The sequence below is a fragment of the Lepisosteus platostomus genome, chromosome 14 (assembly GCF_059453375.1).
Source record: "Lepisosteus platostomus isolate fLepPlt1 chromosome 14, fLepPlt1.hap1, whole genome shotgun sequence".
Taxonomy (NCBI): Eukaryota; Metazoa; Chordata; class Actinopteri; order Semionotiformes; family Lepisosteidae; genus Lepisosteus; species Lepisosteus platostomus.
This window is the reverse complement of record NC_142624.1, coordinates 17,965,035-17,991,295: the sequence shown is the minus strand read 5'-3', so window position 1 is coordinate 17,991,295 and position 26,261 is coordinate 17,965,035. Positions and strand designations below refer to the sequence as shown.

The following is a 26,261-nucleotide window of genomic DNA, read 5'->3' as shown; positions in this document are numbered from 1 at the left end:
CTGTTTTGCAAGGAAGAATGGGCAAGAATTTCAGTCTCTCGATGTGCACAACTGATAGAGACATACCCCAAGCGACTTGCAGCTGTAATCACAGCAAAAGGTGGCTCTACAAAGTATTAACGCAAGGGGGCCGAATAATTTTGCACGCCCCACTTTTCATTTTTTTATTAGTTAAAAAAGTTTCAAAAATCCAATAGATTTCGTTCCACTTCACAATTGTGTCCCACTTGTTGATGATTCTTCACATAAAATAAAAAATTTATATCTTTATGTTTGAAGCCTGAAATGTGGCAAAAGGTAGAAAAGTTCAAGGGGGCCGAATACTTTCGCAAGGCACTGTATGTACAGATGCAGCCATTCAAAATGCGCGGTAAAAACCCGCGGTACAGTAACCTACCCACAAGCCACCACAGGGCACCGCGGTAAGTGATTGGCTGGCCAAAATGACCGACAGGGGCACTCGTGGTACATTGGTTGGTAGTGAAAAGATTTAATCATTTAATGTTTTTACTGTGCACATTTTAATCCGCTTAGTTTTGAATATTTATATGGAATTTTACCACTAAAGGGAAATATTAGTAGCTGAGCATAAAAAGAAGAGGAGCATAACGCATCTGAAGGTCATAAATGATATTAATTTAGGAACATAAACATTACTGTATGTACATAAACTGTACTGTGTATGGCTGGTCTTGATAGTTTAAAGAAAAAATACACACCAGTCTTCCATTTCTCCCTAAACATTTTAAGCATGAAAGTTTTATGAAACGGTACCCAAATATGCGATTGCTGTATAGAATTAATTTTAATTTAAAAAAATTATTTAACACGAAAATTAAGCTGTTTACATCTTCCACCTGAGAACAGTCACCCGTTGCTACCCAACGCAGAAACACAGCCACTAAGGACATTAGCTAGCCAATATGATAAATAAATAAATTATTATTTTGTTTATTTCTTTTGCACATTTATTTGAACATTTCCATCGATTGTACAAGCACTTGGAAACTGTCCAACGGTCTGGCGCCGGTCTGTGTCTTCTAGGATATAATGCCAGCGAACTCTTGTTTTTATGTCCACTATAACAGACAATCTCCTTTGCTTTTAACCGAGCGTTTAATAATTTCCTAAAATGAAAATGATTTACTTTATTTCCCTCACGGGATCTATCATCTGTCTAAACTATGGGACAGAATTCTGGGGTCTCCCCATACCAGAGATTATGGTAGGGCTTCAGAATGGTGATTGGCTGACACCATCTGACACCCCTCTGATTGGAGAAAAAAGACGTGCTGGTTTGCTATACATACAGTACTGTACCAGGAAGAGGATTTCTTTCTATTCGAAACGTGTATTTTAAAAGTTTAAGAAGTAAAAACCTTACAGCGTACACAGATTTCTAAACTGATCAGGATCGTTATCTTTGTCTTATGCATAATAAGGTTCACCGCTCTGTCCAGCAAATTAATAATAAACTTTATTTTATATAGCGTTTTAAACAAATAAGTAATTAGATTGCTCATAAACCTAATCACTTGCTTTTTCTTTTTATTTAGGCTCAGATTTCAACTATAGATCGTATTATTAATAACCATAATAACAACCAACCAACAAAAACAACCATATAAACATAACACCAACCAAAAACATAGATGACGACCACAATACAAAATCAAATATATCAAACCATTATACTCTCGCAAATTCCTCCAATTATCATAATCCCGCCCCTTACGCAAAACCAAACCCTCCTGCCATCCCAGTTTATCCTCTTTATCATAAACAAAATCCACCTCAATTTTCAACATAAAGCATTACACAAAATCAATACCTCAACACTCCATACTCAACAACGATAATTCACAAACAGCCAGAACATGTAACTCCACATTCCCAAACAGACCTCAATTCCATAGCCCCGCCCCTTATGCAAAACCAACATCCCTCCCCTGTTCTCTCTCTCCCCTGGCGTTTGTAATCGTTTTTATTTTCAAATAAATTTGAGCAAAGTCATGTATTTTAAAAATCTTAAGATTTTTATATTTATGTCTTTATTTAGTGGTTTCATTAGTGACAAAGGCTAGTGACCTTTGTTTCATTAGTGACAAAGGCTTAAAGGGCTTTTATGTAAACCATGTTTGCTATTAATTCATTCAGGGCTAAAGTATGTTCATTGTCTTCAAATGAAAGAAGGGTTCCTTTCGCCGTGGTCAGGTTGAAATTAGAAGCTTGCCACGCCCGGACTGTTACACCAACGCATTAGTATGTTAAAGCGATTTCATTGAGGAGCCTAGCCTTTCTTAACTAGAACTAGTAAGTACTGTACTTACTGGGTTTTTGAGGGGGGGAGGTGTCTTTCGCTGGAAATCTCGCCTCCTTCTACTTTGAAAATACCTGTGAAACTGGTTTAATTCGTCACAGCCAGCACTCCTGCAGAGAGGGGGGGGTTGTACTTGCAGTGTATACAGTAGATGGGAAAGCCAGAGCCGACCTCTACGCCGCCCACGTGTTATGCTCTTCGTTAATGTCTAAGCCGGAACACATCATTATATCTCATTTTGTATTTCTTAAAAAAAATCGTTTGCCCAGCCTAACAGTATTGTTGTTATTGTTTTTAACCTGTAAAGCGCTTTGAGGAGCCACCTTTAAAGGCGCCATATACAATAAAGTTCATTATTATTACTATTGTTAATTTGCTGGACAGAGAGGTGAACATTATTACACAGAAGACAAAGATAGCGATTTACGTTGCATTGTGCATTGTGCTGCTGTAATACAGTTTAAAATAATTAAAAGTCTAAACAGTACCAGCTTTATTTATGGGTTTTAAATAAAGGCGATTTAAACGCGATTTAAATCAATATAAATGTTTATATTGTAACGCCTAGGTGACTATTCATTGTTATTAAAATGACTTAAATTCGATCATGTTGTGATATTTAGAAATATAAATTTGTTTGGTGCGAGTGAGGTTTTAATTAATCTCTGACTCGGGAAACGTTTCATTTTTTCAAAGAAATGTTTGTTAAAAAAAAACAGTGGGATTCGATCACAGACCGTGTGAGGTGGGAGTCAGGAACCTAACCCACAGCGCCACCGGCCAGGTCACGTGCAGAGTGCTGAAAAAGCCCTACAGAAACATTATCAACATTATCGCTGTGGGTTAGGTTCCTGACTCCCACCTCACACGGTCTGTGATCGAATATAATTATATCGTTATAATTATATCGTTATTAATTTCTTTAGATACGCGATTCCATATTATATTCCCTTTTAATCAAATTCTAAAAGTATGCTTGTTGACTCCAGTATCACGTTAGTTAAAGACTTCGATGCTAAATGTTTAGGGAGAAATGGAATACTGGTGTGTATGTTTTCTTTTAAGTACCAAGACCAGCCATATACTGTATGTTTAAGTTCCAAAATTAATATCGTTTATGGCCTTCACACGCGTTACAGTATGCTCCTATTCTTTTTATGCTCAGGTACTAAGATTTCCCTTCAGTGGTAAAATTCCATATAAATATTCGATACTTAAACGGGCACAGTTAAGACATTAAATATACATATACATACTGTATACAGTACAGTTTGCATACGGTAATATGTTTATGCTCCTAAATCAATCTCTTTTATGAGCATGTGAAAGGCATGGTGAATCAATTCTCAAAAATTACTGTACTTTGCATGATTGGAAACAAATGCGTGATTGCTAAATGCTGTGGTGTTACTTTTACAAAGACGGTCAATGAAAAAAAGAACGTGGACAAAGGCAATACTTTGTTTACAGCTTGTCCAAGGTCATTCATTATTAGTACTATTAGTAATATCTTCGTTAAAGACTTTGATGGCGACAGCTCAAACATGAGAGGTTGAGCTTTATTAGCTCCACCTTGCGGAAATTCCGGATACTATTATTTTAATTGCGGCATTATAGGAAAATTTACGGTAACTCGCGGTAGACCGCGTAAAGTGCACTGCAAAATAATGTGGTATCGCCCGCGCATTTTGAATGGCTGCATCTGTATTTATTTATTTGTATTTATTTATTTTGTTGTCTTTTGTTTTATAACTATTCTGATGTCTGTTTTGCTTGTCTTGGGCTGGACTGCTGTAACACATCAATTTCCCTACGGGATTAATAAAGTATTATCTATCTATAGCTAGCAACCAAGAGTTCAGTTGCCTCCTTAATTTCACCCAATTTTTCCAAAATGTGAACTAGGGTCCCCCTCTACGTTTCCAGGTTTTTGATCATATCATATATTTTTAAATAAAAATGCATGCATATTGTATGTGCAATGTACAGGAGAGTAGATGTTAAATAATTAACCAGTGGTTAGTGGGATTAAATATCCAGAATTCTGGTAGTAGGGGGTCATAACAAGTATGGCAAATCCAGGACTAATCACAGTGTTTTCAGGTTACTGTATTCCATATACAGTACATACTGTATTGTCACTGTATTCCAGTAAAGCTATTTAAAAGATGACAAAAATCATAATGTATCACTTTTTGACTAAATTGAAACAAACGTAGTCCTAAATATTATTCTTAAACTGACAGATTGTAGACAAAATTAAAGTTGATAATAAAACAGTACTCATCCCATTGTGTCCAGCTGAAGAAAAGACTGTTAACAAGAATATCTGGCAGTATTTATAAGCTGGCCTGCAGCATTTCAGTAAATCAGAACAAAGATGAAAGTGAAAGCAGAAAATAAAAAGCACTAGCTAGAAACAAATGCTTTATCTTTACTGTTTCAAAGAAGATAAAAGGCTAAAGACAAAGACAAAGCTGTTTCATTTTTGGTCCTGGGAGGGATGTGGAAATCCAAAATTCTCTTCAACCTCCCTGCTCCATGAATAGCAGTTAAGATTATACTAGATATCTAACTAATGTATGCAGTGAGTGTTGGTAATAGAGTTAAGCAAAAAGCTTAATGTCACAGCATGTAGCATGAAACCTAAGGCCCACACACGACACTGCTCCTCGCTTTTTACAAATTTCTACAAAAGCTACTGTATACCATACTTTCAGTATGTAAAAAACCTTGCTCATGTCTGCTTGCCATCCTATGGCTATCAATATGACAGTAACGGGAAATAAGCAGCTCTTTAGGTGAGACTTGATGCACAGAAGAATACATTTAGTCAACCATTTTGAAAATTAAAATGTATTTTTCAGGCTTTTGTGGCAGTAGTTCAATTATTATTAAATTAGTGATTGAAAAAATAAAAACAGGTCATTTATAATCATCTTTCAATAGCTCAATCCAAAAAAAATACTCTAGTTTGTGAGTATTCAACTTGCTTCTAGTGCAGTCTGCCAATTGCAAAAATTTGCAGACACCATAAACTCTTTCTCACAGAGCTCTTCTCCATAAACTATGCCAGCCCTGCCTTCAGGTTGATTACAAAAGAACACCAATTAAGAATGAACAATTCTTGGTCATTGATATTCAGTTGCCTAAACCTGGGGTTTTCAAAAAATCATGGAGGTCCACCCACTTGTTTTTCTTCTAGGTGAGTTTTCAGTTACGTACCTGCACCATTAATTAACCTTCATTTGCATTCTGAAATGGGTTTCATCTCTTAAATGTTGGAGGATGCATTTCATCTAATGCATTTCATAACTAACTTAAACTCTCCAACACTCAAACAGAAAAAAAAACACAGTTAAGGGGTTGATTATGTAAAGAAATGGACAGAGAGCTCCTGGTGCAGAAAACAGTAGTAGAACATTCCATATTCTAACAGCTGTGATTCAAGGCCACTCTTTAAAGATTCCTTATGTTCAAATAATTAGCGCTACAGATGTCTTCAGTTGATCCTTCTGTTTTTGCAAGACGTTAATGTACAATTATGAAACAATTCTGGTACTTCTGGTACCAATTCCACCTTTGAGCAAACAACAAGCTAGTCCTACAGACCTAGTGGAGACCTGAAGTATACAGTATGTGTCAGAAAATCCTAGAGTAAATCATATTCTTATGATGGAAACAATGTCAAATAGAATGATCACAAACAATACTTCACAGATACCTTTTCAATGTGAATCACGTCATCCACCAAAAACAAGGTATTGCTTACATAATGAATTCCAGAATTCAAAAGCAAGACAAAATAAGTACTGTATAAAAGAGAATATGCATTTTTTCTCGTTCAGAACTTAACTAACAGCAGATGCTTCTTCTGAGGCATCACCTGTCTTAGCTCACTTGTGATGAATTTCATATCCTTGTAGTTTTTCAAACACAATACACACAAATTAGCCCCAAGGGGGAAAAAAAGAACTTCTGCTATTTTACAGAGGGTCCAAACTTCCTTACAGCAGATTTGACAGCACATTTTTAGTTATAGATAACAATTTATGAGCTGCAAAAAAGCCTTTTATTGCAGAAAAAGCTTACTTGTGACCTTAAAGACATTTTAATGTCTTTAAACATTAAAAATTATCTAATGCAAAACATCAATACAGTACACAATGGAACCAATACTTAAGTCAGAAATACCAATTTAAATATTTCACTGTGCTATACATCACCGAACACAATAACTACCAAGGTTAAACAGCTGAAATAAAACTTATGTTTGAATATACTTATATTTTTGATAAAATCTGCAGATTTTTTCTCTATTTTCTGAGGTATACACCATGTCATGCTGAAATGACCATGTTAGGAAATTTGGAGGAAAAAAAGCACAAAATACTTGTATTTCTTATTTAATTTCACATTTCTGTATGCAGGGAAACAGTGGTTAGCATTGCTGCCTCACAGTACTGGAGTCCTGAATACAATTCCTGGTGCTATCTGCATGGAGTTTTTATGTTCTCCATGTGTTCCTGTGGATTTCCTACTCCTACTGGTAAAATTAGCCCTGTTGTGAGTGTGTGTGTTTGTGTCTGTGTGTGTCCTGCCAGGCTGTATCCTGCCCTGTGGTCTTTGCTTAATAGGATAGGCTCAAGCTCCCCTGTGAGGCTGTATTGGATAAAGCAGTTAAATGGATAGATGGAAGTCCATATTTATATCAAAACTGATGGGAAATGTTTCATTAGGTAAAGCTTTTTAGATCAAGAACTAGAAGCAGTACCTTTCTTTTTTAATTTAACAAATATCTCATACAATTTAATATATAAAAAATGTATTAATATAACATATACAAAATATATTTACCAAGCTGTGTGCTACTAAGTTAAATGTTGATTTTGGTAATACAGTATTTGTATATTTCATTTTATAATAACCTGTAAATTATAATTCAACATAAAATACATTAAGATTATTATATTAAGAAAATGATCCAACAGTAAAAATCCTCATGTGAATAAATATGGAAACCCTTAGATTCAGTAGCTGATCACACTTTCTTGAGCAGCAGTGATTTCAACTAGATGTTTCCTGTGACTGTTTATCAGTCTCTCACATCAGCCTTTAGGACTTTTGGCTTACACAACTGATTCAAGTCAGTGAGATTTATGGTTTCTTTGCATGAACAGCTTGCTTTGTGTCCTGTCATAAAATTTCAACAATTTCAAATTCAAATTGCACTTTGACCAATTCAAAATGCAAAATGTATTATTCTTCAGCTATTCAGTTGTAGATCTAGCTTCTTTATTCTGGATTGTTGTCTTGCTGTGTGACCTACTTTTGGCTCAAATTTAGCTTATGAAATGAAGACCCAATTGTTCTTCAATATAATGTTGTGGCAGAATGACAAATTATCTATCAGTGTTGGCAAGCCATCCCAGGCATGAGGCAGCCAAACACCCCTAAGCCGTGATACTCCCACCACCATTCCTTGACAGTCAGGATGAGGTTCTTCTGTTTTCCCCACACAAAACATTGCTCACTGTCACCCACAAGTTCAATTTTTGACTCGTCTGTCCAGAGATCATTGTTCCAGTAGTCTTGTGGATTGTTCAGTGGCTCCTGGCTATCCGCCCAAGAAAACAATTTCCGTATAGTCTTCTCCTGATGGTTGAGACATGAACTCTGCCATAGCAGTCATTAGCCACATGAAAAGAGAGGCCCTGCAGATCCTTACTCTGAGATGCTTTGTGACTTCCTAGATGATTTCATGAGGTACTCTTGGGGAGATCTACGCAGAATGACCGGTCCTGGAATTAGTTATTGTGGTCTTACATATTTTCAATTTCTCTCTGCCAATGGATGGAACACCATAGGTTTAGAAATGGGGTTACTGTATATACTTCTCCACACTGATGCGCATAACCTATTCTTTTTCTGAGGTCCTCTGATCACTATTGATTGTGGCATTATGTATTTCCCTTATCCTGTATGTTGAATGTCAAACTCAGAAACATACTGACCATTATATAAGGCTTTTGTTTTCTACCTCTATTGCACCTCATCACATTGAACTGTGAAATGTAAACCCCTTTTGATAAAATATTGATTAAACAATGTTATTTTGGTAACAAAGTCTAATATATATAATTATATCAGGCGTTCACACAGTTTTCCTCACTAATATAACCTTCTAATTCTCTGTGACCTAAACTCTAGATTCATGACTATTTTATCAATTCCTATAGATGAATGGTATATTGTGTGGTTTAAGACAACACTGGAAGTCATGGTGGATATCATTTTGGTGAATTGCTGCATTTTAATTATTAATATCGGACTAAAAAATATAGATTTATAAAATACACAGAATTAGGGCAGCAATATGTTCCACAGGTTAGCACTGCTGCCTCTCAGTGCTGGGGCCCTGGGTTCAATCTCTGGGTTGTTATGCATGGAGTTGTCATGTTCTCATCGTGTTTGTGTGGGTTTCCTCCTGGTGTTCCCGATTCCTCCCACAGTCCAAAGACATGTTGGGAGATGAATGGGTTTCTGTACAAATGGCCCTGATGTCAGTGTGTGTTCGTGTCTGTATGCACTGTAATGGACTGACGACAAATCCAGGTTGTATTCTACTTTGCACTCAATGCTTGCCAGGTTAGTGATTGAAATGTCATTGCAAATGTGACAGAGGGATGGATTCACCGAACTTTATGAAACTACTTTCAAATCAAATAATGTATACACAATAAAACAAAGGACAAACAACTTGACAGAATCAGTAACACATAACAAGTAAGAAATAAATAACAAGTAATTAATAAATAAATGCTACTTTTGTAAAAAAAACAAATAAATGTGTGGTTGCCAATAACTATTCTTTTTTTTCAAGTGTCAAGCAGCTTCAGCACATGGAAAGTGAAAGTGAATGTGCATAAAAAGAGTGAAGTGCTTTCACTTCAACATGCTAATGTGCCTAAAAAGAGAGGTAGCACTGACAGGAAGAGCGATGCACCACTCACTATCAACACGGCAAGGGCAATCACACAGGTTCCTGGCAAGTCTCAAAGGTTACTGTTGCCCAGCAGGCTGAGTAAACCCTGGCCAATGCCTGCCCCCAAACACTGAAGTTACTTGAATGACTATGCTGCTACTGCAAGGAATGTCCCAGTAACAGCTGATAAATGACAAAGCCCAGGGTTGAACCAGTTATGCCTGAACTACAAGGCCAACCTACTTAAAGGAGTGCCTTGACGCTACCTGGAATCCCACTGTATTTATTCATTTTAGATGGCACCCCTCTTTACTTGACAGATAAATCAGAGTACATGTTAAGCTGAGAACAGAATCATAATTTCACAGGTGTCCAATTCTTCTTTTCCCAATGCATTTCGCTTGGAAACAGGAAAGTTTTATTTCCATTTTACTGTGAGATGCTAGCTGCTCTTTGGACCTTAGCTGATCTAATTTAAAACACCTATTACTCATAAAGGTTCCACGAAATAAAGATAGATACAGAAAATCAACAGAAACGATAAGATTCCAGGTGGAAGAGCTTTACAGTCATACCTGTATAATTAATTTTCTAGCAATTTATATACCGTATATTAAAACGTCTTAAACAGAAAAAAAAATAGGAATTTAAACAATTTTTTCCAAGTATTAAAGAATTTAGAAAATATAATTGATGTAAGACTGAAAACATTTTAATCCGGGAAACTAAGGAACAATTGTATAGACTTCAATGAGCAATAATCCTAGATTCACTTTCCAAAACTAAAATTAGGTTTTGGAAGATCAACACTTAAGAGTCTGCAAAACTGTAAAAAAATAAAGGCTAAATTTAAAATAATGCACACAGGGAAATCTACTTTCAAAGGTATTTCAAAAGTGCTTTTCAGAAATGAAAGATTGACACTTCATATGTAAATCAGTATGTCTTGTGAAAGAATAACATACAGTCCACAGAGAAACAGTGAAGAGCTTCTAGAAGAAGACCAGGGCACTCTAGAACAAAATAATGTGAAAGAGCAGCTTGTGCTTTGGGCATTCACATGAAATAAATAAGTAGCTCCGCATAGGATGCATTGATGATTATATACAGAGAACAGCATTCATACTCATTGGCCTTTTTCAACATACTGTAGGCCTGCACTCGTGAAATGCAGGAAGACCATGACCATAATCGTTTCTCTTGGTTAACAAATCAGCCTCATCTTTGACCAGATTTTAAGTTAAATATCTTAATAACAAGCCGCAGACAGAATTTTACATCATAATATGCTAAGCTACAAAAGTTTTTATACAGTAGCTACTGTGAGATTTTCTTTTAATTTTTCTCTCTTGAACAAGTATGACTGAACACAAAATGTTAAGCTTTCAAATAACATTGGGAAAATATTGATTACAGTTATTTTTTATCCATTCTGTCGAATCAGTGGCACGTATGTGGAGATGCCTTAAAATAAATTCTGATATTATTTATACAGAGCTTGTCACCACAGGAATAAATAACTTCTTAAACTGTTGAATTACTTGCACAGTTGTTTTGCTGCTTAAAGGCCACAAGTCCACTGATTTTCTATCATTTTTAATACATACATAGTATGTATTCATAGTTTTGTTGAGGGTTTGCAATGCAAAACTTGCCATAGTGCCATATGAATTTGGTGTGTCTTTGTACAGCTCATTGAAAACAAACAAAAAGAATTTAAGATTAAAACTCAAATCTATGGCCCATATATATTTTTAATAAAAAAGAAGTGTTCAGCTCTATCATCTTAACTCTAATAATAATAGAAAAGTTCTGCTGCCAAATGACTTGTAACTGTTAGGGGCAACAGATGGGATATTTTCACTTCAGTTAATGGTTATTTTTTATCTTGGCAGGATCTGTTAAAGCCTGCTCTTCCCAAGAGGTCAACTGCATGCCAATGTTTTCTCCTGAAAACCATAGATGTGTAACTTTGTGCTAATATGAACTCTTCCTTTATTAGAATGCATGGCTATGAGATCCTTTGTCTTGGTTCAAAATCCCCCTGAAGACTCAATTGTATGCCCAAACATGTTTGTTATCATACCTAGGACTGCAATTAATAAGACACAGATTGAGTTCCACTAAAGCGCATTAAGAAAGCCACAGAATCAGATTGTGCCTTATGAAGTTACCTGGCAACACTGTTAGTAACCACCACAAATATATCAGATCTTTCATAACTTGCAAGCATTTTTAGCTTCAATGCTGATGTTGAAAAATACAATATAATTACGCAGTTGTTCATTTTACTGAAATATGAACTACAGCATACTCTGACCTCCTGAAGGCCAGAATTCTAGAAGGCCAGAATTTGACGCAAACTTTGTCAAGTTTTTTTTAATTTTCCAAATTTTATGTTTATATTAAGGGGACACTATACTGTAAACAGGCGCCGTCCTTCGGATGAGACGTAAAACCGAGATCCTGACTCTCTGTGGTCATTAAAAATCCCAGGGTGTTTCTCGAAAAGAGTAGGGGTGTAACCCCGGCATCCTGGCCAAATTTCCCCATCGGCCTTTATCAATCATGGCCTCTTAACAATCCCCCTCTGTGAATTGGCTTCATTACTCTGCTCTTCTCCCAACTGATAGCTTATGTGTGGTGAGCGTTCTGGTGCACTATGGCTGCCGTCGCATCATCCAGGTAGATGCTGCACATTGGTGGTGGTGGAGGGGAGTCCCCATTACCTGTAAAGCGCTTTGAGTGGAGTGTCCAGAAAAAGCGCTATATAAGTGTAAGCAATTATTATTATTATTATTATTATTATTATTATTATTATTACAAATCCTACATTGAAATAATGTAGGATTAATTAATCTGTATAAAGATCCAGCCATTCAGTATGCAGGGGATAATCCAGTACTTTGTTGTTCAGGTGTGATATTTTTATTTCTAAGCACTGAAACTCAAAATTAATTATTTTAATGTGACATTGTTTTATGTTAGAAAATGTTGTTAGAAATAAAGTTAAATAAATGCTTAAATTCTATAATTGGAAAAAGACTGTCCCTCAGCATTGAGCGGGATTGGAAACCAGGAGCTTTCACTGCTCTACCTAGCGGTTTTACAAAGTAGTGCAGTCCCACAACTGAGTATTTTTAAAAAGCTGTAGTAGGCCACAACACCTGAACAACAAAGTACTGGATTATCCCCTGCATACTGAATGGCTGGATCTTTATACAGATTAATTTAAGCAGTGTGCTGCATTTTCCGTTGTACATTCTCAATGGCTAGATCTGTAGAACTGATGCATATAAAATCTAGTTCACAATGTTTTGGCAGATGCAAAGTCTTAAACAGTTGCGTTTTGAACTTAGGAAATCAAAATCAACAATAAAAACAATAACAATTGAAAATTTATTACATTGCTTTTATATTTTGATCCCCATGCTCATTGAGGCCTTAGATTTAAAAAATTAAAAGATACAAATAAAAAAACTTTTTTTTTCAGCAGTATATTAACATTACCACCCAAAAGAGAGCTGAAGAGAGTGAACGGGACTTAAAATTCTATTACCACTGTTTTCCAAGAAGGCTAGTTAAGAGTCCTAACATGAGTGCTTGCTCTAGTGTAAGACCATTTAAAATGTACTGCATACCAATTTTATTAGACCTTTAAATTATGATTTTAAAAAGGAATATTACTGTATGCTTACCTGGAATATATCTGTGCTTATGTGGAAATACGAGAATTTTGAGGTAATATTTACAATTGACCCTTACAGATGGAGTGTGAAGCTATTTTTGAAGACATTTAGTGTTTCTTTATGCCTAATGTACTGTATGTATTTGTTGTAGACACTAGGAGTTTTGTTATCCACTAGGAGTTGAATTAATAAACCTAATGAATAATTAAACGCTTAAAGGTATTTTTGTAGATTCACATAGTCGGAGAATATTGATTTGTGGTTAATTGAGAACATATTTGCTTAACGGGTGTAAGCGGGCAACAAACTTGTGAATTCCATAATCTGGTGAAGCTTTCTCAACAAAAAATAACATTATTATTATTTCTACAATACATGTGGGTTTTGTTCATTGCCTTTTGTGGGAGTTTCTCCTTTTTCATTTTCATATGGTCAATATGACATAACTAGGTACGCTATAATGTCTCAATATGCCCATTTAGAGTGAGATACAATGTTTTAAACATTTCCATCTTACTCATGTTGTACACCATTCTACATATACAGATGCAGCCATTCAAAGTGCGCGGTACAGACACGTACCGGAGGTAATTGGCTACGGCGTCGCGCATCGTGACGCAAGATGACGCGGGGTACCGCGGTACGTGATTGGTTGACCGACAGGGTCACTCGTGGTCCATTGGTCTGTCTTAGAAAGATTTACAGTAAACGTCTTTACTGTGCCCGTTGTAGTATTTAATATTTATATGGAATTTTACCACTGAAGGGAAATCTTAGTGCCTGAGCATAAAAAGAATAGGAGCATACTGCAACGCGTGTGAAGGCCATAAACAATATTAATTTTGGAACTTAAACATACAGTATATGGCTGGTCTTGGTACTTTAAAGTAAAAAATACACACCAGTATTCCATTTCTCCCTAAACATTTTAAGCATCGAAGTCTTTAACTAAAGAGATACCGAAGTCAACAAGCATACTTTTAGAATTTGATTAATAGGGAATATAATATGGAATCGCGTATCGAAAGAATTTAATAACGATATGATTATATTTGTGTACTGCGACAGGGCTGTGTAGGGCTGTTTCGCCTCTCTCTTCATGCGACTGTACCAGGAAGAGGATTTCTTTCTGTTCGAAACGTGTATTTTAAAAGTTTTAGAAGTTAAAACCTTACAGCGTACACAGATTTCTAAACTGATCAGGATCATTATCTTTGTCTTATGCATAATAATGTTCACCGCTCTGTCCAGCAAATTAATAATAAACTTTATTTTATATAGCGTTTTAAACAAATAAGTAATTAGATTGCTCAGAAACCTAATCACTTGCTTTTTCTTTTTATTTAGGCTCAGATTTCAACTATAGATCGTATTATTAATAACCATAATAACAACCAACCAACAAAAACAACCATATAAACATAATACCAACCAAAAACATAGATAACGACCACAATACAAAATCAAATATATCAAACTATTATACTCTCGCAAATTCCTCCAATTATCATAATCCCGCCCCTTATGCAAAACCAAACCCTCCTCCCGTCCCAGTTTATCCTCTTTATCATAAACAAAATCCACCTCAATTTTCAACATAAAGCATTACACAAAATCAATACCTCAACACTCCATACTCAACAACGATAATTCACAAACAGCTAGAACATGTAACTCCACATTCCCAAACAGACCTCATTTCCATAGCACCGCCCCTTATGCAAAACCAACATCCCTCCCCTGTTCTCTCTCTCCCCTGGCGTTTGTAATCGTTTTTATTTTCAAATAAATTTTAGCAAAGTCATGTATTTTAAAAATCTTAAGATTTTTATATTTATGTCTTTATTTAGTGGTTTCATTAGTGACAAAGGCTAGTGACCTTTGTTTCATTAGTGACAAAGGCTAAAAGGGCTTTTATGTAAACCATGTTTGCTATTAATTCATTCAGGGCTAAAGTATGTTCATTGTCTTCAAATGAAAGAAGGGTTCCTTTCGCCGTGGTCGGGTTGAAATTAGAAGCCTGCCACGCCCGGACTGTTACACCAACGTATTAGCATGTTAAAGCGATTTCATTGAGGAGCCTCGCCTTTCTTAACTAGTACTGTACTTACTGGGTTTTTGAGGTGGGGGGGAGGTGTCTTTCGCTGGAAATCTCGCCTGCTTCTACTTTACGAGTACAACCCCCTCTCTGCCGGAGTGCTGGCTGTGACGAATTACACCGGTTTCACAGGTATTTTCAAAGTAGGAAGTACAGTGTTAACTGGTAGCTGGGCTCCTCAATGAAATCGCTTTAACATGCTAATGCGTTGGTGTAACAGTCCGGGAGTGGCAACCTTCCAATGTCAACTCAACTAGATTGGAAGACAATGAACGTATTTTAGCCCTAAATGAATTAATAGCAAACATGGTTTACATAAAATACATTTTTCCAAGAAAGTTTATAATAATACGATCTATAGTTGAAATCTGAGCCTAAATATAAAGGAAAAGCATTTTCAGAGAGCAATCACGCTCTCTTAGAGATGGATGATTAGTGTCGCAGTTTAAATAATTTTCGTAGGAGGGCTTGGACAGATTCCAAGTGCATTTTTGCAATTTACGTTGCATTGTCCAATGTGCTGTTGTAATACAGTGTAGAATACAGTTAGTCTAAGCTTTATCAGCTTTATTTATGGGTTGCAATTTAGAAAAAGTCAAAAACCGCACTCAAAATGCAATTTATAGCTTTCTGGCAAGAGGAGACACCCAAATTATAATGTAACATGCCACTGTTTGTGCATGAACAAAGTTATACTGCAATTTTCCTTAGATATGCGATTAAAAAAAATTTTTTTTGAATCCCCGGCGGAACACACTCCATAAGAATCAGAGCTTTTATACAGTATATCGCCTTTAAACACATATATTTAAACACGCGTTTACGATTTAAATCAAAACGCGATTCAAATCAATATAAATATTTATTTTGTAACGCATAGGTGACTATTCATTGTTATTAAAAAGACTTAAATTCGATCATGTTGTGATATTTAGAAATATAAATTTGTTTGGTGCGAGTGAGGTTTTATTTAATCTCTGACCAAGGGAAACGTTTCATTTTTTCAAAGAAATGTTTGTTAAAAAATAAAGTCATAGTTCCATGGGATTCAATCACAGACCATGTGACATGGGAGTCAGGAAACTAACACACAGCGCCACCAGATTTGATAACGCTATAAAAACGCTATAAAATAATGTGACTAGGCACAGAACACGTTTACAGCACAGTACAATAATAAATGCTGACCATGACTTTAGAAGCATAAATTACCTTACACTCAATTTAAACACAAGCTGTCTTTAGCCCTCTAAGCTGGTTCATATAGAAATGTAGAGATCCAGGCTCAGAACACACAGCTTCATTAGCGAATACATATGCAGGACAACTAGAGAAGACGTTTTACAGAGGATGGATTTTTAGAAACATCCCATCAGTGACATCACTGAAGTCAACTCCTAGGTACTGTAACTGTCGTGTGGATAGTTTCACAAGAATCAGACAAAGGTTTAAGCATCGCCTGTTCTAGATAAAACTGCAAAAAAAAAACAACAACAACCCATAATGTACTTCTTTGCGGCTCTGTTTGCCCAAATCATATATTCACAACGTGAAATTTAGAAAATAATATTACGTAACCAAAATCCGCAATATGGAAACAGAACCTGTGTAATTGTTGATAGATGATGTACTTGTAACATTTTTACAAGATGAACTACAACATTTAAAAAATGACTTGTATGTACTTGATATCTCTAATCAATCCACGGCGACATTGTTAAAGCAGAGTCCCAGCACAAAACGAAACTAAAACGCCCTGGGCATACCGTTTCGCGCTTCTTATTAGTTGCTCAAAAGTAATTTGACCATATGAAATGCATAATATAAACCTAGAAACATATACATGAGCAGTATTTACGTAGTATCGGTGTTAAGACATACCTCTCAAATACTGTAAATCAAGTTAAAAATATCTCAAGACCGATTCTGGTCATAATGAAACCATGTTTCGTGTATGTTTTCTTTAAAGTACCGAGACCAGCCATATACTGTATGTTTATGTTCCAAAATTAATATCGTTTATGGCCTTCACCATGTTGCAGTATGCTCCTATTCTTTTTATGCTCAGCTACTAAGATTTCCCTTCAGTGGTAAAATTCCATATGAATATTCAATATTTAAACGGGCACAGTTAAGACATTAAATATACATATACATACTGTATACAGTACAGTTTTCATACGGTAATATGTTTATGTTCCTAAATCAATCTCTTTTATGAGCATGTGAAAGGCATGGTGAATCGATTCTCAGAAATTACTGTACTTTGCATGATTGGAAACAAATGCGTGATTGCGAAATGCTGTGGTGTTACTTTTACAAAGACGGTAAATGAAAAAAAGAATGTTGACCAGGGCAATACTTTGAGTTTACACTTACAGCTTGTCCAAGGTCATTCATTATTAATACTATTAGTAATATCTTTGTTAAAGACTTTGATGGCGACAGCTCAAACATGAGAGGTTGAGCTTTATTAGCTCCACCTTGCGGAAATTCCGGATACTATTATTTTGCTTGTCGTAATATAGGAGAATTTACGGTAACTCGCGGTATTTACCGGTAACTTGCGGTAGACTGCGTACAGCGTACCGGAAAATAATGCGGTATTGCCCGCGCATTTTGAATGGCTGCATCTGTAGCATGAAGCAAATGTTGCCCAAGTATCATATTACAGGTTATCCAATTCCTTTACACTGGACTCTGGACTGCATTACGTAAAACTGAAACTGGTGCGCAACCACGCTGTAAATAATTTTGCCACAGAGTCTCAAAGATAGACTAACCTTCCATTGCTACCTCCAAGTAAGTGTAGTTTTTGAGCTAACAACCACAGGATACTCCTTCTGATTGTGATCAGAAGGCAAAACAGTACTAATGCTTTCACATGCCACCTATCAATCTGTATTGTATATCCACAAATTAGGTAAATACAACATTTAAAAAGCCAAAAGACAATTGAATTTTGCTTCCTGTGGAACACATTTCTGCAATATGTCTGTCTCTTCAACTGTACTGAGTTACTTTCAGTGAGTAAGGGCATTCAAATTTCAGGGGGTAAGGGAAACTGTGATTTTAACAGCTCATCTTAGTCTGCAAACTAAATAGAGAAAAGCAGATCAGATTTCATTTGTTTAGTAATTAGCAAACTATCTGAATTTACCAACACAAAAGGGGAAATAATATGATGTTTAACATGAATTGTAAAGGTTGGTAAAAGTATTTGGGATATTGATTAGTGGTATAATAGTGGTATAGATAAGTGGTAGAGGCACAGATTTGAACTTTAAATGACAATAATAGCTGACAACAATATGTTAGGTGGTCTGAAAAGGAGATTGTGCAATACCATATTGAAAGAAAGCATGCATTCAGAATCACACAGCAGTAGGAATTGACATAAACATTTAAAAGCAAACACACTTTCAGGGTCTTTTTTGTAGCAGTATTTTCAGTCTCTTGGAGACACTGGTAAAGCTGTATATTATGTGGTCTAATCCCGTCCTTTGGTGCTAGGTCATAAAAAATTGTATTCCTGTTTCTGGGTTTATACAGCATCTTTGCTCTCAGCTCAACCACACAGAAAAACCTGCTTAAAGTTTCTTATCCTGCTATATTTGAACTGAATTTACTCTGGGAACCTTCACTCTATTTCCTCAGTGATGATCCTATCCACGCTCTACATTCTCTGAGAATTCTACACCACTGGAAGGTGCAGATAGTCAGACTCTCAGATGCTCTAAAGATAATCGTCCAGTTCTAGACTCCTCCTCAGTCATTATTGTGGTGGCATTTAAGACATGTAATTTTACTGGGAATGTTAAGAGTCTGCATTGAAAATGCCAAAGTATTTACCTTAACAGCACTTGAAAAGGAAAATGGTTGTTATGAAAATCCTTTCATTGCAATGCTCAGCCCCTGAGAACTTTTCCTAGAATCCTGCATATCCTACCAAAATCTCTGCTATTCTTAATGTGCTTGGTGAGTGTAAGTTTGCTGGAGGTGCGCAGGTCTAAAGGAAAGGAGAGGAAGGTTACTGGGATAGATAAATAACTATTAATGATTGAGATATACTGTATACAGTATGTACATAGTGTGAAAATGCACATATTCACGCTATATATAAATACATAAGCTTTAATATGAATTGCCAGTAGTTGTATACTTCATTATACACTAATAAATGCACTTTTACAAATGCAAGAAGTTGTTTCTTATTCATTATATCAAACACTTCGGTGTTTTTAAAAATAAATTACACAATTAATGAGGAAAGTTTGGAAGGCCAATCAATTACAACAGAAAGAAAAAAACCTTCAATGAATCGTAGGAAAATGTAGTAAAGGAGAAAGGGAAGAGTAAGTGTGTGGTATATTTAACTTATTATGTAACATGCTTTTAATTCTATTAAGAGTAGATGCATTTTTAATGTTGCTCCAAAATCTGCCTGCTGTGGCCTAGAAGTAATAAAAAAACTAAAAAGGAGCTGTTATTCTATCACTACACCACCAGTAGGTCTCACCAGGCATTCCCAGAATTAGTTTAAGAGGAGTGTTACCCTTGAAGGTCCTCTGTAGATACAGCGCAGCTGGTCCCAGGCTTGGCACTGCTGGGCATCTAGCATTGTTTCTGAGGGCAACTGAAACAAAAAAAGCAGGACACTTCTGTCAATGTAATGATTACTGCTTAAAGATATTACCTGACTGTCCTTTCAGTGGGGACACTCAGGATATCCCACCTCAGACTCATTGTCATTACAAGATGCATTCATAGGAACATAATAAATGTAACAAATAAGAGGAAACCACCCATTTGACCCATCTAGCATGTTTGGTTACTAGGAGCTAGTGGATCTCACCCAGCCTTGCTGTTCTCCATTTTAAATTCACTTCAATATAGTACAGAATCAGCGCAGCTCTTCATCGTTTTCAATCTGAGTTGCTTAAACACAATATGCTTGATTAGTAACAACTCAATCATATCCACTCCACCTGCAATTTGTATCTTCCAAATTAGACTCCAACAATCAATTCAATTTTGATTTCAAGCTTTATTTACTTTATAGTACTTATTACTTATTAATATCACTTAGTATTAGTATTACTTATACTAAATATTATTGACCAAAAAGCAGGCCTAGAGTAACTTCAATTCTAGCTCAAAGATTATATGATATTGTTACAATGGAGGCACATTAATTCTTTGTTCTCTGGCACAGCTTTAGTGAGAGAAGTAATAATCCAGACATACGTGGTTGGACAAATATTTATTACAATGACACAAGACACAAACTACACTACACACAACAAAACATACAACACACAAGTTACTTTATGTACAGTATTTACAAACAAGGTGTTTCAGAGGCTTGTCACCCAGAAAACCCCAGACTGCAACTACACTTTCATCCTGTAAAGCGCTTTGAGAAGCCACCTTCAAAGGTGCTATATAAAATAAAGATTATTATTATTATTATTATTATTATTATTATTATTATTATTATTATTATTATTACGCATTAAACCCTTAATACCTACAGAGGCCACATAAGTGAGAAGCTGGAGTAAAATCTCTCTCTCTGCACCCCGGATGCCACAAAATAAATGGGAGCCTATATCCCTATCCATAAAATGCACCCTAAGCAGGAAAGACGTTTTCTTACTGAGGTATCTTTTACCCAGGAAACCCAAGTTCCCTAAAACAAAGATTAGCATGCTCTCTCTAACGAGGTTAAAATACTGAGCTCCAGTCAGGTTTGGGTTGGATGATCAAGAAATAGGGGCTCTCGTCTGGCAGAAGCTTTAAGCCCCCAACTCCTCCGGACTCCTCTCTCTTCTCCCTGCTTCTCCTTGTGTTTTCTTCCCCATTCTTGTCCTCTTTTTTTTAATAAAATTTGATTTTATATTGTCTGTTTCTATTCTGCTCCTTTGCAATCATTAACCCACAAGGTACCTAGGTATGTTAAGATAAACTTTACTATTGTTTCTGCTCAAGGGACCTCCCAGACCTCCCTCTCTCCTTTGACATTTGAAGTGTTTACTCTTCCCAGTGTCACAAACTTTCAAATCTAAGAGACAATTCTAAGTCACCTAAAGCTGTAACAATATTAAATATTTTATCATCTCAATTTAAATGTGCAGAGTGTCTATAATAAGTATCCAAAACACTAACAAATGACTAGTTTCACAAGTTAAAAAAATAAAAAGGGTAGAGAAATATTATCTTGTAGAGTGAGTATCTGAGCAATGCAACAGCTGAGGCTCATTAAGAAGGCAAGATACAATGTAAACACAAAAGTGGTCATTGTAAAAAAATACTACTAGTGTGGGAAATCTGTTGTGGAAATAAAATACAGATACAGATTGTGGAAATAAAATACAGTAGAAATTATGTGTAATGTTTCTTTATTAGCCCTATACAATTTCTTGCATTAGGAATTCATCTTTTCGCATACCCCAGCTTTTCTCCATGGAGACACAGACAGACAGGGAGAGAAGCTTGGGGTCAGAGCGCAGGGTCTGCCATTGTACAGCGCCCCTGGAGCAGTTAGGGTTAAGGGCCTTGCTCAGGGGCCCAACGGAGTAGGATTCCTCTGCCGGCCGCGGGATTTGAACCGGTAACCTTCCAGTCACAGGCGCAGATCCTTAGCCACAGAGCCACCGCTCCGTCCCTTTCTAATACCTGTTAAAGGTATTAATGATACACCAATACTTTTAGACATTAATTCTCTCAAACTGCTTCCTTAATATCCACTGAAAAGGACACTAATGGCCACTTATTTCACCTATAAATCAGTTAACATTGTAGGATTTTTTATTGTAGTGATACATGAAAGATCTGTGTAATCAATTAATTAAACCTGTGAGTAATCAATGAATTATGAGCAGCTTTTAAATAAGTCTAGCTTCACCTGATATGCTGTGGATTTGTGCAATTCCAATTCTCCCTTGAGGAATGTGACAGAATATAGTGTAGATTATAAGTATGTTTTGAAAGAGGAAATTAATTTTGAGGTGTTTAATGTTATTTACATAGCGCATTTTATCTTAAAGTTTTGTAGCCTTGTGACAGTTACAGATGCAGCCATTCAAAATGGGTGAGGTATTTCACGGCATACCGCGACACGCCCACCGGGGTATCACGCCGTATCACGTGTGTCACGTGACTAGCTATCCGGCGTCGCCTTGTAAAACCGCCAGGGGGAGCTTAACCTCTCATGTACAGCATTCGAGCCTTTAATTTTGAACTGTGTATTACAGCATGTTAATCATCAGTCATTCAAATGTTGGTATATTTTATGAAAGCAAGATTGCTCAGTTGGACAAAAGTACACAACCTACCTTTATCAGAAATATTTATGCATCAAAGCCTTTACTGAAGATATTACTAATAGTATTAATAATGGATGACTTTGGACAAGCTGTATACTCAAAGTATAATTTCTTTAGCACATTTGTACAAGCACTTGGAATCTGTCCAAGCCATACTTTGTCAGGCATTTTGTTTTACTTCAACGGGCATAAAAACTTCCTTGCTTTTAACAGGGCGTTTCATAATTTCTAACTACGAAAATGATTTAAAATGCGACACCTATCATGAAAAGAAAAAAATACACACCAGTATTCCATTTCTCCCTAAACATTGTAAGCTTCGAAGTCTTTAACTAACGTGATACCAGAGTCAACAAGCATACTTTTAGAATTTGATTTAAAGGGAATATAATATGGAATCGCGTTTCTCAAGAATTTAATAACGGTATGATTATATCCGTGTACTGCGGGAGGGCTGTTTCGCCTGCCTGCTTATGCGAGCTGTCTTGTAGCCTACTGGTCTAGGTGCGTGACTACCAACTGGCAGGTTGTGTGTTCGAATCCAGCTGGTGCTGGACCTTTCAGTTTTATTTATTTATTTTTTAATCGCGTAACATAAACATATTACCGTATGCAAACTGTACTGTATACAATATGTATATGTATATTTAATGTCTTAACTGTGCCCGTTTAAGTATTGAATATTCATATCTAATTTTACCACTGAAGGGAAATCTTAACATAAACATACAGTATATGGCTGGTCTCGGTACTTTAAAGAAAAAAATACACACCAGTATTCCATTTCTCCCTAAACATTGTAAGCTTCGAATGAAACCACTAAATAAAGACATAAATATAGAAATCTTAAGATTTGTTTTATTTAATGTTGGTAGCAGGATGAACTGTCAGAGTGTATATTTTGTCGCAAAGTTGCTACAAGATGTTAACAGTGAAAAAGGTATTTAGAAATGAGTTATTTCAAGATGAAAAAGAAAACATACACGAAACATGGTTTCATTACGACCAGAATCGGTCTTGAGATATTTTTAACTTGATTTACAGTATTTGAGAGGTATGTCTTAACACCGATACTACAGTGCTTAAGTACTGCTCACCTATATGTTTCTAGGTTTATATTATGCATTTCATACGGTCAAATTACTTTTGAGCAACTAATAAGAAGCGCTAAACGGTATGCGTTTTAGTTTCGTTTTGTGCTGGAACCCGTGGATTGATTAGAGATATCAAGTACATACAAGTCATTTTTTAAATGTTGTAGTTCGTCTTGAAAAAATGTTACGAGTACATCATCTATCAACAATTACACAGGTTCTGTTTCCATATTGCGGATTTTGGTTAGGTACAGTATTATCAAATCCAGTGGCGCTGTGTGTTACTTTACTGAGTCCCAATCTGTGATTGAAACCTGTAAAACCGGTTTAATTCGTCACAGCCAGCACTCTTCAGGTGTGAGGGTCTTCTGCTCAGAATGAAACGCTAAAATGTTTGTGTATATTCTAATGGTAGTGGGGGCAGGGTGTGTGGGAACAGGTTTGTTCTTCACACCTGAAACATTTTCTCTGAAAGGATTTTCTTCGGAGTTTAACCGATCTTGTTACAGCATGTTACAGTTTACTATTATTAACCATATTAATTTTAAGTGCTTAATGTAAAATCTTGTAAAAATATATTTTCATTGTTCAAATATACATTAATATACATTAAGTCTGACTATCATATAATAAGTTAAATACAAAACTAAAGAAAAAATATATTTTGCTAACAATGTTAACTGTTTATGAATAATAAAATGTATTAACTAAGGAGTAGGATGGCACAGTTGTTAGTATGTTTTTTGTTTTGTTTCTTTTTCATAAATACAACAGTAGTACCTGATGTCTCAGTGGCTTTCAAAAATAAATTATGCATGCAAACCTGTGAACTAGAAAGATAACTAAGATTTTAATACTAATTAAATGACCGCGGGCACTTCCCACCCCCTCTACATTCTCAGAGTAGAACAGACTAACCTTCTAATGAAAGACGGTCCACCCCCCACGGACAGGAAAAGTGCCCACAGGCACTTAAACTTAATATGGTCAGTAACGGTAAACAGTAACATGGTAAGAAGGAGCACGTACAAACGATTTCGAAATAACCACATGTAAGACTCTGATCCTAAAAATGTTTAGGGAGAAAGTGGAATACTGGTGTGTATTTTTTCTTTAAACTACCAATACCAGCCATATACAGTCTGTAACGTAGGGATTTCTATATGTCTTTATTTAGTGTTTACATTAGTGACAAAGGCTAAACTTTTAGCTTCAGTAACGTGTACATATCTCCCCTTTTTATAAAACGACTTGGTTGAAAACTGTTCCAGAGCCACTGTTGTTTCATCAGTGAAAAGTACATCATGAAATGCCTCTCCCTGTTCAATCCACTGGAAAAAAGAAAAGGAGCATAAAGCTTCTGATGGTCATAAACGATATTCATTTAGGAGCAGCATCAGAGGTATGTTTTTAACTGCACTGCATTGGAGAGAAAACCATAGTGTGTTTTTTTTTTTACTCCCTGGCGGAAACTGGCTTCCAGAAGAATCAGTATGGCTCAGAGATTAAATAAAACTTCACAGACATTAACGAAGAGCATAACGCGTGTACTGTATACACTGCAAGTACAACCCAACTCTCTGCAGGAGTGCTGGCTGTGACGAATTGAACCGGTTTCACGGGTATTTTCAAAGTAGGAGGCGAGATTTCCAGCGAAAGACACCCCCCCCCCCCTCAAAAACCCAGTAAATACAGTACTTACTAGTTAAAGGCTAGGCTCCCGACTACGGCGAAAGGAACCCTTCTTTCATTAGAAGACAATGAACATATTTTAGCCCTGAATGAATTAATAGCAAACATGGTTTACATAAAAGACATTTTTCCAAGAAAGTTTAGCCTTTGTCACTAATGAAACCACTAAATAAAGACATATATAGAAAAATCTTAAGATTTTTAAAATACATGACTTTGCTAAAATTTATTTGAAAATAAAAACAATTACAACCGCCAGGGGAGAGAGAGAACAGGGGAGGGATGTTGGTTTTGCATAAGGGGCGGGGCTATGGAAAGTAGGTATGTTTGGGAATGTGTAGTTACATGTTCTGGCTGTTTGTGAATTATCGTTGTTGAGTATGGAGTGTTGAGGTATTGATTTTGTGTAATGCTTTATGTTGAAAATTGAGGTGGATTTTGTTTATGATAAACAGGATAAACTGGGATGGGAGGAAGGTTTGGTTTTGCATAAGGGGCGGGATTATGATAATTGGAGGACTTTGCGAGTGTAAAATGGTTTGATTATTTGATTTTGTATTGTGGTTGTTATCTATGTTTTTGGTTGGTATTATGTTTATATGGTTGTTTTTGTTGGTTGGTTGTTATTATGGTTATTAATAATACGATCTATAGTTGAAATCTGAGCCTAAATAAAAAGAAAAAGCAAGTGATTAGGTTTATGAGCAATCTAATTACTTATTCGTTTAAAAAGCTATATAAAATAAAGTTTATTATTAATTTGCTTGACAGAGCGGTGAACATTATTATGCATAAGACAAAGATAACGATCCTGATCAGTTTAGAAATCTGTGTACGCTGTAAGGTTTTAAACTTTTAAAATACACGTTTTGAATAGAAAGAAATCCTCTTCCTGGTATAGCAAACCAGCACGTCTTTTTTCTCCAATCAGAGGGGTGTCAGATGGTGTCAGCCAATCACCATTCTGCGTTGGGTAGCAACGGGTGACTGTTCTCAGGCGGAAGATGTAAACAGCTTAATGTTCGTGTTAAATATTTTTTTTTAATTAAAATTCA

At 36.0% G+C, this 26,261-nt stretch overlaps 1 protein-coding gene across 1 annotated transcript in view; it reads right to left on the bottom strand.

Moving 5' to 3' along the window:
- vps8 (VPS8 subunit of CORVET complex) overlaps positions 1-26,261 on the bottom strand; it is a 387,878-nt gene that overhangs the window by 41,793 nt on the left and 319,824 nt on the right. The window contains exon 45 of the mRNA XM_088607294.1: positions 19,648-19,728. Coding sequence (XP_088463420.1) covers positions 19,648-19,728 — 81 coding nt within the window. The remainder of the gene's footprint in view (positions 1-19,647; positions 19,729-26,261) is intronic.